This window comes from Arctopsyche grandis, chromosome 4 (genome assembly GCF_051622035.1).
Source record: "Arctopsyche grandis isolate Sample6627 chromosome 4, ASM5162203v2, whole genome shotgun sequence".
Classification (NCBI taxonomy): domain Eukaryota; kingdom Metazoa; phylum Arthropoda; class Insecta; order Trichoptera; family Hydropsychidae; genus Arctopsyche; species Arctopsyche grandis.
Window position 1 is genome coordinate 22,861,127 of NC_135358.1, and position 19,833 is coordinate 22,880,959.

General features: G+C 30.9%; 2 protein-coding genes across 4 annotated transcripts in view; one reads left to right on the forward strand and one right to left on the reverse strand.

The window, feature by feature from the left end:
* Positions 1 to 5,476: 5,476 nt before the first annotated feature.
* Tnpo (transportin 1) lies at positions 5,477 to 16,595 on the reverse strand. 2 transcript variants are annotated; one of them, XM_077429501.1, is made up of 16 exons: positions 16,207 to 16,595; positions 13,525 to 13,857; positions 13,219 to 13,434; positions 13,012 to 13,134; positions 12,663 to 12,939; positions 12,382 to 12,581; positions 12,087 to 12,296; positions 11,701 to 12,012; positions 11,521 to 11,628; positions 11,254 to 11,427; positions 11,001 to 11,172; positions 10,807 to 10,902; positions 9,219 to 9,294; positions 8,141 to 8,315; positions 7,951 to 8,069; positions 5,477 to 7,878 (listed from the first exon to the last, which is right to left on the reverse strand). In XM_077429501.1, exons 1-15 carry the CDS (start codon positions 16,303 to 16,305, stop codon positions 7,962 to 7,964), a joined length of 2,679 nt encoding a protein of 892 aa, XP_077285627.1. In that variant the 5' UTR covers positions 16,306 to 16,595; the 3' UTR covers positions 5,477 to 7,878; positions 7,951 to 7,961. The 2 variants fall into 2 exon arrangements, with proteins under 2 accessions (XP_077285627.1, XP_077285626.1); XM_077429500.1 differs by having other exon boundaries at positions 11,512 to 11,628.
* Positions 16,173 to 19,833, forward strand: part of MESR6 (misexpression suppressor of ras 6) — a 31,591-nt gene continuing 27,930 nt past the window's right edge. For both annotated transcript variants that reach the window (XR_013260503.1, XM_077429502.1), the window contains exons 1-2: positions 16,173 to 18,985; positions 19,191 to 19,290. The gene's annotated coding sequence lies outside the window, so the exon portion shown is untranslated. The remainder of the gene's footprint in view (positions 18,986 to 19,190; positions 19,291 to 19,833) is intronic.

Genomic DNA, 19,833 nt, shown 5'->3' on the forward strand with positions numbered 1-19,833 from the left:
ATTAAAACTTGAGATTTTTTCGTAGATGAAGCCATCGTAAAACAAAACAATTCAATAATAATATTTCGTAAAATATAACATATTTATAAGGTAGATAAAATCAATGCCAAAGGTTTACGAGTGAGATAGTTGTGTAAAGTTGTACATATTATAAATTATAATATTAAAACAGTGAACAGTACGTGCTGTGTAAATATTCTGACTATGAATATACGAGTGTAAAACTACATTGATAGTATTAGTACGTAATGCAAATATTATTTATCTCATTTAAAAAATCGAATTCTTGAATACGTATTCGATGTCAGTGTATACGAAGTATAATAATTTTAATTACCTAAATGCTGTGTCGTGTATTAAAAATAAAAATCATCAGCGCTGACGTCACTATCCGATGAACTGTAAATATATACATTTATAATATAATAAATATATACATAATTATATAAGTGTAAAATAAAAATAAATCAATTTATACATTAAATAAAAATGATGATAGGTACCTTATTTGAAAGCGTATGTAATTCGATGACTTTCTGATGTAAATAGCATTCTTTCAATTATATAATAGTCCTAGGTGGAAACTATATTATGTTTTGAATTTTTTTTTTTAATACATATGTACTTCTTATTATGCTTGCCTTTTTATCAGATATTTTATCTAATATAATTAATTTGCCTTTTTTTCAAATAGAAAAACGCCTAAAGATATTGAGTTTGAAACCAACTACAACACGCATATAATAAAATTCATTGAAAAAATAATTTAAAGATATTCATTTTTTAACTAAAAATCAAACATTTTTGTCACAGTAGTAGTATCATCGACGTATGAAATTCACATTAAAAGTTTAAACTTTTAATGAAATTTTAAAATGTAATGTGAATGAAATTCTATCGGCTAAGTTTTTGCCGCAAGTGATTTCTGCGCATCCCTCTTGTAGGGATGTGGGAGATGGGGGTGGACAAGGGGGTGGTAGGCCGCAGCAATCAGCCCAAACAACCAATACTAATCTTGTTAAGGCCAATCAGTGCGCTGCGGCGGCACCAGCTCTAGGGGAGGAGTGGATTTGATCCTCCTCCCCCCCCCACCCCTCCATTCCCATCCTTACAACTCTAAACGGCTTACAAGCTCTGATGCTGCAAATCAACCAAAAGGACGACTGCGGCAGAACAGAACGGCCGGACGACTCGAATGCAATCAATGAAATTTGCACAAGCGGTAAATCAACCAACGCTTATTCTTTGTAAATTCACTGCAAAAATCGTTACAAATTAAATACCTTCCTATGTACGGGTCTACCTCGCGGGACCGAAAGTGAAACGCCCGAAAACGCAAATATCGGAAGGCAAAGATCGAAAATCGAAAGATAAAAATATCTCCAAAAAATCGTACATACTCACTTAATTTGCGCGAGCAGGATACAACAGGAACAAGAGGAACAGGCTTTTCCTTCCGTATTCTGCGGGCGCACATTAAACAAGGCTGTATGGCAAAAAGAGAGATAATTTCACCTCATGCCACTCATATATGTATATTATATATACATAGTACCGTTTACCATGCATCCTTTTTTTTTTATCTTTCGACTTGAGATCTTTCGATTTTTGATCTTTGCCTTCCGATATTTGCGTTTTCGGGCGTTTCACTTTCGGTCCCATGAGGGAGACCGGTAACGGCCAATAGGATCGCCCCACTCATCGACCAATAGTTTATTACATGTGTATGTATGTGTGTTGTGCCCAACGGGTATAAATATGGGGCGCTCTCGGCCTGGAAACCATTCCGACCTGGAGCCCCGACGAGAGCTGACGAATAAACGACTTCTGCAACCCTCCTGCGTCTTTCTCCCCGATCCTGGAAGCCCCCTCTTCACGTCCACGCAACAATACTAACAATAACTGTCATACTAATAAGAACTCGAGTGCCAAATATTTCGTATTTGCGATTTTCATCGCAAAAATTGTCTTTTGGGCGATCGCAATGTGCGTAATAATCTAATTACCGAAAATGCATACATACATACTTATACCATCAATATCCAACAGTTAATTTAGTAAAATGAACTAAATTCATCTACAATCAAAAGTTTGACCAATTTAATATTCGAAATTCCAATATGATTGTATGGTGCGCTCCGTTCCACTGACTTGAAATTTCTCGACACTCGTTTTATCGACTTTTCGTCTACTTGAACAGGAGTTTGTACCTAATACTGTATACAAAAATGTTGTTTTGTATATGTATGCAATAACGTCCCGAGAATATTTGCCACCCTTAGATAATGTTCGAAATGCCAACCCCTTTAGAATTGTGATACAATCAAAAAAAAATTTCATAATTATATATATACATATATGTATGTACATATGTACGTAATCATATGCCTCATCACTGAGGATCGTGACTATGATTTCTGGTCAACCAGCTAAGCTATAATTATTATACATTTTAAATTAGATTAATTAATAAAAAAAAATTTAATTTAAAAATAAATTATAATATTTAGAAATTTTAAATATATAAATAATTTATTAATCTATATATAGATTAATATAATTTATATAAATATTTATAAATGTATATAAATATATAAATAATTTAATAATATATAAATTTATAAATGTATATAAATATATAAATAATTTCTAATTTTATATTCAAATATTCTTCAAATATCAATATTTGTGTGTATATATACACAATGTTTTAATTAAATTTCTAAATATTATAATTTATTTTTAAATTAAATTTTTTTTTTATTTATTAATCTAATTTTATATTCAAATATTCTTCAAATATCAATATTTTTAATGTTAACTTTGGATGGCTTTTTCGAAGAATGCATGCAAATGGAGCTTCATTCTATGTACTTAATAATAAAAAAATCGTATATATAATCACAATCAAAGTGTGCTGCCTTTAGGCGCGGCTTTATTTGCCTATGCCCATAGGACGTGCCTGCATGTATGTAATATCCCTAATATACGAGACATGTTGTGATTAATAGATTTTTAAGCTATTAATACACCTTCAAAATATAAAAGAAAACGTTTAAAAATCAATTCTTACTATATTTTTTAATAGTTACCGTAAAATAAGTGTCAGTATGTAAAACATTTTTGTATACATATGTACCATTTGTACAAACTCGACGAGATACACCAAAAAGTAAAGATATTTCAAGTCGGTGACACGGAGTTGACATTGAAAATTTAATTTATTCTTGAGTTTAATTTTTCTAAGCTTGTATCATTTTAAATATGTATGATTTTTCTCAGCACTTTGTACTGTATGATTATTTTTCATTGTTAAAAAAATTGAATCTCAAATTAAATTAAATGTTAATTAAATTAAATTGAATTAAATGTATGTATATTTTGACGTTCATATGAACTACGTTGCTGTACGATCCAAACCAAACCGTTTATTTTTTTTGAATGAGGTTACTATAAACAGTACCCCTAAAACGGTTTTCAACAAGCCATCCTTGATTATACATATACAGAGACTGATAAATAAAAAAAATACAAATTCCTTTTGATAAAATATCAAATGGCAAAAAAATTTTATTTGAACAGAAGAAAGGATGTGAAAGGGATGATGGAATATTGAAAATTGCACAGGGTTACAAAAATATTTAAAAACAATGCAGGGGCACATTTAAGTTTTATTCATAAATATATATATATATATATATATATGTATATATACTTTTTTTTAATATTTCAGTTACAATATCCAGGTCTCAACCGCACACATATTTTGTCAGAATAATTTAATGTTACTGAAACTGCTCGAACAAATAATTTCAACGTTCACCATAATCAGTAAAAATGTTTTGTATTGGAATTATTTAAAATTGAAAATATTATATAAAGTTTTAACGCTTTCATATCTAGTTACTTTATACTACATAAACCCTCATTGTGTTGGCTGACATAGTTTTAAAAACGTGAGCACAAAATCTACATTGCCACTGTGGAATAGTGAGTGTTGTATTTATTTTCTTTTAATTGTACATATTTTGTAGACATACATATTATACAATCGTTTCAACTCATAACATACAAATGCTTTCATTTTATGATACAATGGTATTCAATTTATTATGATATATGTAGGTATATTACATATCATGTATAATATATACCCCAAACACACACTTCATTACAATAAAAGGCTGACAAAAAGCTCTGAACGTCTAAATTAGGAATAATTGGAATAGGGCTAACTTAGAAAGCTCTCATGATCATACCATTTCCAACTTTGACATACCGTATACAATAAAAAAAAAATAATGAAAAGTAAAATTACTGAATGTGACAGCCAACTTTTTTTTAAAGAGTAAAACGACATTCTACTGATTAAGATGAATATCATCTCACAATAAGTCTAGGCATATTCATACGAGTGACATTTCACAAATAACCAGATTTTTCATCTATTAAAAAAAGAAAAGCATTTTTATTTATAAAACGTCATTCCTAGGCAACAGAATTTAAGTATGCGACTAATACATAATAGTAAAATCAAAAATATGATCAACTCAATTATTGAAAAAATACAAAAATTTGTAGGTCAACAACCGAATATTACAATGAAAAAATAAGCTGAAACATCAGCAGTCAAATAAATATTATTACTTGAATTCAGTCAATAACACTGAATAAAAGAAAAACAACCATTCAAAATAACATTACGTGTCCTTCAAAAGTAAGTTGAACGAAATTACTAGATATCGGTAATTTGTTTTTTCTCCTTGTGTAAAATATGTAGGTACTTTTCTCTAATATGAATTAAACAAAAGCACAACACATGATATATAATAATAATAGCAAGACCATATATACGTATATATAAATATATATACTAACATTGACATGACTACAATTATACTATAATTAGAAAGGAATTTGGTGCAAGAGCTATCGATTGATGGGTTCATCATATTTCTATGATATTATGATTGTGTTGATCTTCAGTTGGAGTACATGTGAAAAAATGTAGAACACAACTCACTGCACCAATATAAGGAATGGAACGGAGTATAAGGGAATCGAGACTTCTGCACAGGGCGCTGACTCGCAGCAATTTTCACACACAAACACACGCAAGCTTCGCTTTCATACTCAAATATATTTATAATAAATAACATACAAAACATATCTTTTTTTACGCATGTATGAATTCAACAATATATAATAGAAGTAAATACAGACACACTCGTATATAAGATAATTTTAAAATATATATATATATATATATATATAATGTATATTTCAGACTTTACTCCGTAGATTTCTTTACCGCGACGACGAACTATTATATTACCATTACAATATTTCAATAATTAAAATCTATTATCACGATTGCAATTTTTTTAGAAAAATTACTATATAAAAGTATCTTAGAAAAATTGATTCAATAAAATCTATTAACACTTAAACATAAAAAATAAAAAGATTAGTTTCACTACATTTTTTTTAATTAAAAAGGGATTTCGCTTAAAAAAATATACATTTCGTTTAAAGGAGACTATTTAGAAAAAAAAAATACAAAAAACGAAAGATTTAATCACATATAAATAATGCTTTACATAATCATTTCTACTTATATAATGAGGATTGTATTTGAGAAGTCCCGAGGGGTGACGGGAGCCGCGGGGCTCACGACCGTCTCGCGTAATCTTCCAATATATCACAGGCGAGCGGCAGGGCGGCCTGCCCCACCTGAATTATCACGCGTACCTTTCACACACTTGCATGCATCACACAAAGCAATGCCGACGTTTAAACGAGCATGAATAAACGCCAGAATTCAAAATATATTTAGTTTATTGGCACTAGTTTACATAGCACATACAAGGAAGGGCAAGGAACTAGGAAACAGGTTAGGACAGGAATCAGAAGTCTCTGTCAGATAGGACAGATAGGATTTGGGAATTCAGGAATCTTACATTAAAATACGGGAGAATTAAAATTACGCCAACGACTGCGGCATAGCTGCATTAAAATGCATTTACAGATTTACCAATTTTTACCTACACTGCAAAGCACTTTTAAAAAAACGGTGAGAGACTGCATCGTCAAATCAACATGAATCCCGACAAATGCACACAATTAAGCTAATTCAGTATGCGTTCCCAAATATAAATTATACAGTGAAACGCATATGCAAATTAAATATGCCATTTGTTCAGCATTTTTAAAGCAAACACATGCAAGCTAAGTATATTGGGTTGAGAAGTAGTCATATAAAATACCACATATGACTTGGTATTAAAAGCAATAATATCCAATTCACCAAAACACTATTTTACAATTAGTGAGTGTGGCTCCCATTATTTTATGTACATAAACAAACATGAGTGCTTTGCAATTCCCTATACTAACTGTTAAGATTTAAGATTATATGCATCAAAAACAAATTTATGTAAGTAACTAAGCACATTGATAAGGATAAGCCATGATATGGAGAAGCCATAAGTCAGTGGCAATCAGCATCTGATTAAAGTGGTATACAAAATAATTTCATTTAAAACCAATAATGAATTGATATCGCACTATTCAATTTAAAAATTTTACCATTGCAGAAATGCAAAAATTAGTTATTGATAGTGTAAGTTTTATGTAATCGATAATGTATAGCAGTCAATTAAATTTATACAGAGAAAGAGCTTTACTTTTGTGGAATAACAGCATGGATTTGTTTCAAGCCGCCAAAAAAATTAAGTGTGGGGATTTTAAAGGTTTTTAGTCAATTATTAAACCACAATTTGTGGCTTTAATAGAAAAAATTATGTTTATAATTTCGATGATACAAATATTATACCTATGCGTAAATATGAAAATTAAAGAAAAAAGCAATCTATAAATAGAAGAGGTGTGAATTCAATGGTGAAAACACTCGATTATAATATTACAACAATCATTTACATACATTATAATGCACTAAAATGTCTTTTAAAAACACCTACTATATGCAACAGTCTTTTCAAAATTTCATTCTAATGAAAACCCATACTTTGAACAATACGTAAAAAATATATAAGTAAACCAAAATCATTACAAATGTATTCGCTGAATAAAATTCATTTTATCTTGATATAAAATCTTGACTTATTTGACGAAGAGCAAAATCTATTTTGTGCTTTACTAATACAATTTTTCATTACTTTGTTATGAAAATTTGTCTAATCTACTGTTGAAGTAATTGATGAAAAGAATTCTATAAATATTGATTTCTGGATAATAAATATTATTCTTTAAACATTTTCATAATTTTCCAGTTTAAAAATGAAAAAATTGTTTTGATAACATTAATATTTTTCAAAGCGCCCAAATGAAGATGAAGAATTCAATTTTTCAAATACATATATGTACATAGTTCTGTGACACAAGCATATATTTTAAGGTAGGCAATTCAAAATGTGTTACTTGATTGTTCAAACTGATGTTAAAATGCTAAAACAAGTACAGATATTATTTATCAAATATGTATTTACAGTTTCTTTTTGTGCAAAAGAAAGTTTTAACAAAAATTGTCGATTCATTTTAAAAATATGATTTTTTAAAAAGTTAATTGTATTTTAATTTCAATGGTAAAATATAAAAATATGGATAAGTAAAAATAATTGACACCCAATTATTTTTATAGCTAAAATTTAATTTCATAGGTGAATATTGTAAGACACAATTTACCATTCAACAAATCTTAAATTTGGAGTAATAGGGCTATTTATTACTCGTGAGAGTAAAAACAATAAACACATGATATTTAAAAGTTGATATTTTCTATTGAATCCATTAACAGAATGTATTATATTTGAATTGCATAATTACTTCTCACACGCTGCTATAATGTATGTTTAGAATCTGGAATATAATACAAATTCAATTAATGAATAATAAATGCTGAAACATCATACAATTGAATAGCGAATGTACCTCTACTCTCTTTAAATGTTGTACATATCACGAAGTCGAGCACTCAGCTGCGGTGGGAACTGATCGCTGAATCTCTTCCAATTTTCCTCGCCTACTTGCGCTTTGAATCCATGTAGAATCTAAAAATATACGATTTTTTTTCAATGTCACCATATTTTTGAATAGTTAAATTTTTAGGAAAAAATCTTACTTTGACGAACATATCCTTGAGATCCTCTTTGAGGTGGACCCATGATGCTACAGCATCACAAAAGTACACAAAATCGCCTACTACGCCACCAGGATTTACAGTTATCATTTGACACATACCGCGGAATGCAGAGTCCTTCTCTTCATTATCTCGAATATTTCTGAGCGACATACACCTATAATAAAATCCCCAAATATTGATAAATAAAAATAACAAAACTTAAATTACATATTTACACATCAATAAGAATACATATTAATTTTATAATATCACATCAATATTGCTAACCGTTTTCTTTTTAAGAATAGTAAACTGTATTTTTACCTGTTTATTATCACAGCAAAATTAATAAAAAAAGAATTTTTATCGAAATTTTAGATTTGATTATTATCACAATATAAAAAAAAAACTAAGATGAAGAATCCCTAACAACCTAATTAAAGCTATTGTAGAAGATAATTTCCCACAATACTAAAAAATTGACAAGTGTTGATGCACTGATTAAATGTTTGATTTATCATGTTCATGAGGATCGGTGTCGGACAACATGGATAATGTAATAATTTTGGGAAGTGCTACATGGAAGTTATGAACATATACATAAATATAACTAAAATAATTTTTACACAAAGCTTAAACAATAAATATAATTACTGCTGAAAAGTTAATAATAAAAACATTCAATTTTAACATAATAATTTAATATAAAAAAGATAGGGTCTTTTAAATTATGATAGTTGTTATTAATGATATTTTGTAAAAAGAAAAGGATAAAATAATCAATCAATTAAAATATGGGTTAGTTGTAAAAATATAATTTTTTTTTTCGGTGCATATTAATTCTTATAAATTGATAAAAAGCCAATATAGAATAAAATCACATAAAGAAATCATCCAAGGTCTGATTGCCGAGTGGTTTATGCCAAAAATTTAGTTCAGTTAAATAGGATAGACAGATGAAATGTATAGTAAAACCGTACACACACAATCAGCCCTCGGTGTTAGTGAATAAACAACGAATAAAATTAGCATTGAAAAAAGAATAATTAAATATAATAAAAGTATAAGGACTACAGACCACTGGCGAACAAATTGTTGCAAGACAGGCGCCACGTCGTGGGGGCACACATAACCTAGCCGACCGATAGTTATCGCTACAAACCACGCCACAAACCAGCCAACAAACCGAGAACAAAAAACAAATAAACAACCAAGTAAATCATACTAATGTAAAAATGTATGTAATGAACAACAAAAATCAATGAATACTGCAAAAGGATGGTGCATGTCGATACTTCAAAATATTCCCAAAAATTATAAATATATGTATATATATTACAATTTCAAATTTTATCGTAAACAAATATAATTTAAGGATTAAAAAGTAAAAGTCAAAAAAGTATAACACAAAATGAACACAGCTTTCACACACCGTATGACGGCATTAAAATATAATCACACACGTTTTAGAAACCATTCCTAATTTGATGACGAAGAATTCTACTTTTTTATTCATATTATATTCAGTAATGATTCAATATTCATTTATCACAATTGTCAATTAGTTATCATGCTGCAGTAGAATACTAACACACACATATTCAAATTAAAGAAAATAAAAATAATTTTACAAGTGAGAATAAAGCAAATTCTTGTCATTTTTAATATACTCGGAATAAAGCCAAACACACATATTTACAAGTTAATAGCCAAAACATAACTATAAGGACGAGATACTAATATTTTTATTAAGACAAATTATAATCTACTATTGACCACATTACAAACTTATAAAAATAATTTTACAAATATATGTATAATAAGTGTGTGGTTATAAAAAATACATACATACATATAATATAATAGATAAATTATTGTGTAAATGAATAGTGTTTATGAACATTTTATTTGAGAAATAATATGGAAATTAAATTAAATTAGCAATTGATATGTGAATAATATGCCATCTGACACAATAACAGGATAGTTGGGTTAATTTTGTGCACCTGGACAGGAATGTGTAACTTAGGGAATTTGTTTTTCCTCATGTTATATTAAAGTTTAATCCCAATAAATTCTATTGTATAATTTAAAAAAATAGACCTCACTCATTTCAATGTACCAATATTTTTCTTGCAACATATCTCAAAAATCCATTGAAATAAAAACACTTCAACACATCGATAAAATAGATTTTAAAATACAATTTTTATATAACTACATATTTCAATCAAAAAGGATTCATGTTTTAAAAAGTAAATATTTATGAATGTCGAAAGACGTTCTGAAAATAAAGTCTTCTTTCTGCATTATCCTCGCACAATAAAAACGAATAATTTTAAATATAAATTTAAGACATTTGGTAAAAAGTATTGACTTCTTTCTATACCACACAACAAACACAATTGCAGATTATAAATACACAAAAATAACTGCTTAACAATAATATAAAAAGTTGTCTCATACACCACTGTTAACCTGTATAAGATCCGTCATTATTAAAAGATTTTGAAATTTAAAAAAAAATACATATATGGATGAAATCATATATGTACATATGTATGTATGTATACACAATTCATACAACATACAAACTAATATGTTAAGAGCACAGTGATATAATTTCGATTTTTTACAATCGGAGTTTTATGTAATAAATACCTTACCTGTATTTTCCAGAAGCGTTTTGGGTGTATTAGGTCGATTTATAGTTTCTATAAGTTGCGTCAGAACTAATGATATATAGATTCCCATATCTCCACCTGAAAACATTTATTACAAATTTTCACAATTTACAGATATGAAATGTACACTCAATTTCAATAAATATTATTATATCTATGTACAAATTCTTAATTACCCAGTTTAATGCTAATCTCTCCAATGGCCCAAGTAGCATTATTACAGACTGATATAAATTCTGGATTTAAATTTTGACCTAAGATTGGTAGAAAATCTGCTATATTGGGAAGCACATGTTGAAAACACGCTTTTGTCAAATCTCCTAGTAATGCGAAAGATGATTGTCGAACCTGAAATAGAAACAAAAATAATGCAAATACAATTGAAAATTACCACACCATAATGATAATACAAATCATTTAAAAATATACCTCTGGCATGGGATCTTGCATACATTGATATAATAACTGCATTAAATTTGAATTTAAAACAAGATGATCTATGTGACCATCTAACCCTTCAGCTAATCCACTCAGTAAATCTAATGCAACTATCATGAAATCTTTATCCGGAGCTTCGAATTGCTCTGGACTCTGGCTATTAGCCTACAAGAAAACGTTTTTTTTTAAATTGTGTTAGATTTTAACATAATTTGAAAATAATTTACAAGTAATAAATGTCATAATTACATTACTTACAATGTGTTGATTGAGCGTTTGCTCTATTAAAGAAACACATCGTCTAAATACAGGTTCACAATAAGGGAGAAAACCAGCTTGCAATGCCGTCGCAACACTTGATAAACACTAAAAAAAAATATATTCTTCATTAATATAAATAATCGATAAGCATTCTATTAGATTAAGTTGATTAATAACCTCGAGCAGAGGAAACAAATCTTTGTCTTCGTCTTTTAAGAAATTCCATTTGTTTATTAAAGGTGGCATTAAAAGTGCTATATATTCGGGTTTATTTAAATGATGACCAACAGAGTCCGCCAGTGTGCCGATTGCATCGTACAATATCAACAAATTTTTGTGTTGATATTTTGAAAATGCAAAAACTAATGTTTCAAGAATGTAGCCTAAGTATGGCACCAGTTCAGTGCAAGCTTCTTCCTCAAGTGTTGCAAAAGCTGAACATGCAGCTTCCTGGACTCGTTTATTTCCATCTAAGATACGTTTTAGTAACTAAAATAAATATAAACAGTTAAGCCAACAGCAAAAACGCAAATTTCAATATCATCTAGGAAAACAACCGTTACCTCAGTCATTAATGGTTTTAAATAAGCGTCATGTGGCTGACTGACAACCCAATGAGAATATCGTGAAAGTGTCCAACAAGTGATTGCACGTACTAGTGCTTTAGAATCAGATAGCCTTTCAACTAAATATGGAACTAATTCTGGTAATTGTGGCAACATCCCTCCCATACAACCTTCAGCCACCGCACCCAAAGCAAGAATTGCACTTTCCTGAAATATTTAAACAGAATTAATCACTTATTTTCTCTATTTCAGAATGAAAAATATCAAAACATGATATATTTAAAAAATTTACCTTAATAACCCAATCTGTATGAAATAGCGTGTCATTTAATATAGGAAACAAAACCGGTAATAAGTCACTACCAAAAACGCTGGCTAATACGTCTAATGCAGCAGCTGAACATTTTCTTAAATTCCAATCTGACAATGCCCCGTCATCTTCAGCAGTACCTTCAGATTCAGAATCTGAATCACCGCCTTCAGCATCAGCACCTATTGCAAAAAATATATATTTAAATTACAAGTCTGGTAAATTACATCAAAACATCATTAAAAACATCTCCATTTACATACCCGTATGCCTCACAGTATGGGTTCGAGATCTATGAAATCGTGGTCGAATATCCTGATCCCTATCAGGCACATTACCATCCTCATCTTCGACATCACCCTTTAAAAGTATTATATCAATGTCTGAGTAGCGCATTCCATGAACCAAGACCGGAAGAAGTCTTGGTAAATGAGGTTGTAATACTTCGCGGCACACTGCCTGTTCAGCTAAAGCTAACCACCATTCGCATGCTTCCAGTGCTACTCCATCATCTGCATCTTGTGTGCGAACCAACATATACTGAAAAAAGACATATTACATATTAAATTTAGTAGATATCAAATAACAACAGTGAAAGTAATATTAAATTACCTCGATTATATTGGGCATGTGAGGCATGAGTCTATCTAGACGTACTTCAAGTAACATAACAAGAGCACGGCAGACATTCTTACGAACGTAACCATCTTCATCTGTTGACAATCTAAATAAGTTCTGAAAAATGCCAAGTACATTTTTAATAACTCGGAAAAACATAAAAATTTATTTAATAATGAAAACTAAATATATGATTGATACCTCGATAAATGGATCAACATGTTGCATTAGCGCCTGTGTCCTACTCACAATGAAAGGATTTACACAAGCAATAGCCTGAGATCGAATTTTAGAGCTTGAATGTTGGAAAAATTGAATAAACTTTGGAATCAATATATTTAAAGGCCTGTTTAACGCATCGCTATCTAACAATTCAGTTGAATCTTCACATATCTTTTGCAAGGCACTAAAAGCTCCCTATAAAAGAAAATACATATATCATATTCAATATACATACACATATCAATGATTAATATCAAATGAATAGAAAATCTATTGAAAAATTACCTCACAAACATTATAATCCTGAGAATCAAGCATTAAGCACAAAGATGGCAATAGTTCTGGCCATGCCGTAAGCTCTCCCTTCGATGCTATGGTTGTTATCAAGATTCCGACGGTTGCCCGAATCAAGGGTGATGGATCTCCGACGGCCGAAAGGCATTCTCGCTTTATGAATTCAGCGACCTCGGTTGGAAATCTATTGTAGTGTGCAGTTACATTGTTCTTCAAAATCAACCCAGACAAAGAACGGGTTGGTTCATCTTCAGATAGTAATTTCGTCAAAACGAAAATTAAATAATTATTGAAGTCCGGAAATTTATTCAACTCTTCAAGTTTCTGTTAATGGAGATGTTAAGGAAAATGGTACATAGTATTGTAATAAATAATTATTTATGCCGATGTTAGTAGGAATGTGTCGACTTCTGTAGTATAGCGTATGGTTCATATGTCGACTTTCTATTGATTGGGTAAACAACTGAATAAATTATTGCTAGTTCCGAGGGAAAAAAAAACTGTGAACATATTTATATGTACGTACTATGTATTGTACAATTGAATTTCAAGGGCCTTGAAATATATTTTAGACAATTTTCTTTTCTATCAATTTAAGGATTTATACATATAATTTGATTCTGTGAATCGTAAGAGACAAAAAAAAATCTAGATAATTTAAAATTAGCTCAATTTGAAAACTTTTTCTAGTAGTCACACAATTATATTACAAATACATATTGGGTTAACATTGAAATTATAGTACAGAATACATGTAAGAACCCAATTCATGGGGATTGTAAAGTTGGGCAGATAATGAGATCAGATGGCCTTTTAAAATAATGGGTTCAGTACAATTTTCACAGAATTTGAATAGTTTCAGTGGAGTGATGATAATATAGGGTTTCTAACAGGTATTTTTTCAATAGAACATATCCTTTTTTGACAAATTTTTTTTGTTCTCTCTCTTTTCTCAAATATGCTCAACATGTTTTCTTTTTTGATTTAACCGACTTTTAAATAAGCATCTACGATATTTTTATAATGAAATAAGAACCTATAATAGTGTTTAATTTAGAGCATTGGAATTTGCGAAGTTCTAGGATTATTGAAAATCAATGAGCGCATTATTTTAATATACATATATCTATAGGAATATTATAAGGAAACTTGAAAACTTAAAATCTGATTTAACTCCAATTTATGTGTAAAACAAAACGCTTCACAGTAGATATCGTTTTTCTAATGTTAAATTGAATTCACCAAGTAAATATTAAAAAAAAATTAGGCAAGGGCCAATAGTGTGCAATTAAGCATTGCACACTATTGATGATACGCTACTGAGTGCATTTCTTATAAATAAAATTGAAGTTTTATGATCATTATTTTACTAATGCATATACCTTTTTATTAATTCTCATAAGTGGTCCACGAGTTTTAAAATTATGAATTTAACGGTCTGTCAGGTTTGAACAGTTGGGGACCGCTGTTGAAACGATCTGATGTTAAATTTTTAACTAGTTCTTAACGTCGAGGCTTTATTGTATTTTTTTAATACATAAAGTTGAATATTTTTGAAAAATGTCCTCTTATTTTTACTACCCAGTTGGTAACCTCATGATAATACCAATAATATTGCAGGTTTATTAAGCACTAGAGTTTAATGAAGAAAATTAGCTCAAAACAAAAATATATATTAAAAATTTATTTAATTATTAATGAAGGAAAATCATTGAATTATAGTTTTGTTTTCTCTTATAATTTATCGTCATTTATAGATTTCTTGATATTGACAAAAAAATTGAGAAATGAAAAATTTACGCATTTGGTTATGTTCCTTTTGTCAAATAAGAGAAATTGTGAAACATCTTTTCAAAAATTAAGGCTAATATTTTGTTTAACAAACTGGTTACCAACTTTAGAATAAAAAATACGTTTTAAACCCACTAGCATTTTTAATGATATGGGCATAGATAAGATACATTATTGAATGAATATGATCACAAATGATCAATATTACAATTGAAGAGGATCTTTCGAGCAAGTTTGATATCAAAAGAGTATAGTACATTTTCAATTTTTCTGTCACAATACCATAGTTTTAAATGAATAAACGAAACAAATCAAACCACAATATAATGGTTAACAATAAGATGTATACAAAAATTTTCGCCAAATTTACCCATGGTGTATATTTTATGAAATTTTATGGCCAAATGAAACGACATATTTACAATGAATTAGCTGGGGTCGTAAAGATGACTTTGTAATTTTATACAAAGCAAAGTGTGTACACACCTCGGATCGAAGTGAATATTTTAGTATTTTAGTGACGACTATCCCGCATTTTATCGATCGTCGCGCGAAACCAGCTGATGTATTCGAAATCGGTGCGGTGCAGTGCGGTCGCTCGCGAACGCGAAAATTCAGGTCAAAAACGCATTTTGGAGGTACGGCACGGCACGTTCGCAAATCGATATCGACGCAAATCGGTAGTCGACGAAAAGGGCATTTGAATAATCGTTGCGGGCGCAACGGATTCGAAATGTGTAAGGGAAGGGGGCATCAAAGCTGGCGCCGGGCAGCGCCGGTGCGAATCCGCTGAAGAACCGTTAGCGGGTGCACGCGTGTTCGCGAATCCGCGCCGGCGAGCTCCCGTCAGTGGGGTGGGGCGGGGGTGCGTAAAAAGGATGCCTGCTGCACGTGTCGCTGCGTGTCCGTGTCGGGACTCTGGCTCTCCTTGAGCAGCTGCAGGATCTGTCGGAGCCACTCCTGCTGCGGCTCCCACTCCATGCTGACCTGGCCGCTGCGTCTCGAAGCGATCACTCGAGATCGACTGACTGACTGACTGACTGACAACTGACGAATGAGAACTGACCAGCACCAACACCAGCACCACCGACAAGACGACGACAATGGAGCGTCGGCTTCGGACAGGTGTAGTCGCGGTCGAAGTCGCACTGAACACAGCTCGCAGTCCGCGCGCACCGCCTCTCGCCTCTCGCCTCTCGCTTCTCGCCACTCGCCGATCGCCAATCCCCAATCCCAGATCCCCCAGCCGACAACCGCAAACCACTGCCGACAACTGCACCAACACCAACACCAACACCACGCACCACGCACCACGCACCACGAATTCTCCTCTTAATTTTCTATTTTCCTTTTGGGCCTTTCCCTCCCCTTCGCCGGTTTTTCTCCGTCGTCTACATAAATTTACACAATTTTAATATTCACGTCTCCCCTCGACACCTCGATAGTTGAGTTTGTACTGTCGCTCGTACGAATTTGATAATAATTCCTACCCACTTATTATACTTTCATACATTACTCGAAATGAATCTTATGCTGGCCACACTCCATCGAATTTATCGTCCAGTTTGCATGATATTTGAGGTTTATGTTCCCTCTAAAGAATTCAAACTCGTGGGCAAATTAATTTACATGTGAGCGGAGTCAGTACCGTACTAAATAGGCCCTCGAGATCTAGGGGAGTCTTTAACCAATTTAAAACTTAACAAATTCAAATTCAACTGTAGGAAATGCAGTTTTTAAATTTTCATGTTGTACTATTTTATCTCAATGAGTTTACGATGATTTCGAATCTCAAAGCTCGAAATGGAATTTTTTACGAATGGGAGCGCTCGATAGTTTTCAAAAAATGCTTTTGATTTTTTTACTGTACTTTTTAATTGATTTTTTATTAATCATTACTGATTTTCTCATCACTTGCAAGACTGGACTAGTCTTAAATTTTGGTTCCTTAGTAATTTAGTTCGAATAAGAAAACAGACAATTTAATAGAAAATAAACGGATTCAGTGACAGGTTTTTGCAAATTCATAGAAATACTAATTGTCGGCCTCAAAACTAAAACTTTTTGCTCAAAGGTGACATATGTACATACATAAACACATTGAATTATAAAAACCTCGAATTGAATAGAATTTGGAATCCGTTATATTCAAGTAACATTAGTGCACACAGCTTGTTTAAAAAAAAATGATAGTTTAAATGGTTCTCGGTTAGAGATAGATGCCTTTGGTGGAATTGAAATGTAAAGCATTTTACTTGTAGTTAACGACTGTGATTCAATGTTACAATATTGGCATATTATTTTCGGTAATAATTGTTGAATTTAATTTTTTTTCAAAATTACGACAGTGCTGCATTTTTGGATTTCACGAAAGGGAATAGCACTCCCATGCGCTCCCGTCCATTTCGATCCCATTTCCGAATATTTCATGTGACCTTTATCATCAAAACCAGGGCTATGGAGTCGGATCAAAATTTATCGACTCCGACTTCAACTTGAACGATTTTAATGAGATAGACTTTTCTTGCTTTATATGCTTTTAATTAAATTATATGCTAATAATAATTAAAAGAAACAGCCTATAATAAATAATAATTAATTCCTTATAAAGGACGATATCTCCAATAGGAGAAGCAACTATCAATCAAACAAACTAATGAAAGTCGAAGACTGATCTTAGTTATATTTTTAGTTATATTACGGCCTATGGAAATTCAGTTGGATTTTGAAGAGGATCTTTATTTGCTCGATTAATACAGGTGTATTTGTATGTACAGGGTAGGGGATTCGCTGGAACGAGCCAGGTCGAGTTCCTGAAGCTCACTGGCATCTGGGGACGATGCACTGGTTTATAAAGGTGTTGCTTGAGCAACGTGTAGCTGGGCTGGTGAGATCACGTTCTGGAAAATTCCAGCGGGGTCGAGGTCTTCCTTTGTGTTCTATATTTGATGCGTATTTGCGTGGCTCCTTGGGATTTTCCGTGTACTCGTTTCCCATGTACTGCATATTTGGAGCGAGTCAAATCGCCTTTATGGGTAAGCTGGACGAAGTATACGAGAACAGGACGCGATGATGTCATTTGTAAAGATTAAGTTCGATGAGGGAAATAGATGATATTATCAACCAAGTTTTGTATGGTACAAGTCATGCTATATCCCTATATTTATATAAAACAAATGCTATTAATTAGAAAAAAAGGAGTCGGAGTTAGTTGATTTTTTACGACTCTGACTCCGACTGAAATGCTCTAACTTTACAGTCCTGATCAAAACCCAACAAATCCATTTTCACAATTTTGAATTAATCATGAAAAATATTTTATCATTCAGTTTAAGACCACTATAAAAACAAAAAATGCAGTAGAAAATGAATTGTTTATCGTAGTATAAGTATTTCAAAGTTGCAAATCAAATACTTAAATATAAGAATACTTGGTAATAGGTAGTATTTGAATGAGGGTCGGAGTGAAGGGGGAATTTTCAAATTTAATATAATGCACTAAGTATGTGTGTAGTTATAAAAGTTTATTTCAAGATAAACTCCAACTTTATTTACTTACGGTTGTAGGTTGGTACCATTGTATAACCTATACTGGCGCTTTGTTCTGATATATGACAGTTCACCGACAGTTGACAGATTCTCAAGTTGTATACTCTTATAGGTAAGGTATTTCTTACAACATTACGAATTATTTAAAAGTAAGACATAATTTCAATCAAAATTATACAATACAAGAGAAAAATATATAATATAGATATTATAACATATTGCTCTAAATATTTAATGAAATATTCCCTATTCGATTTTAAAATGTATAATCCTTTTAATGATTATAAATATAAAGATGTTTATATTTGGTTTTTCAGATTTCAAAGCGATACATAATCAATTCCAAGTATAAAATACTATATCATCTTTGCGACCAATCACTGTGATTCAGACTGATAAAACTGCATCGACGTTCAGGTAATTATAATTCTAAATTTATTATATTTACTTACATGCATATGCATACATATATATATATATATATATATATATATATATATATATATATATATATATATATATATATATATATATATATTTGGCTAGGTTAAGGTAACTATTTTTTTCAAGTTCAAAACCAGGTCATATTTTCTAAAACATATGTATTTCTAATTCCTTAACTATTAAAAATGTTAATAAATATTAGAGAATCGTGGAAGAACATTTATGAAAAAATGAGTACATTTTCTTGGATGCTCTTAGAACATTCTGTACAAGACTGGTTAAAATTATACTTGTGATTAGAAACTTTTTAATATTTCAACATTCAATTGCGTTTTATCACTAGACCACATATTTTTCATCAAAGAAAGAAGTCGTTTGTTAGGTGCATTTGCTCCAGTTAAACAGTGACAATATTCGACTTATTTTCCAATATTTTTGTAGGAGGCCTCATTTTCGCTAGTAGGTTTAAATATTTCAATTCATCTATTAGATAAAAAAAATTCTATTGAATGCAAA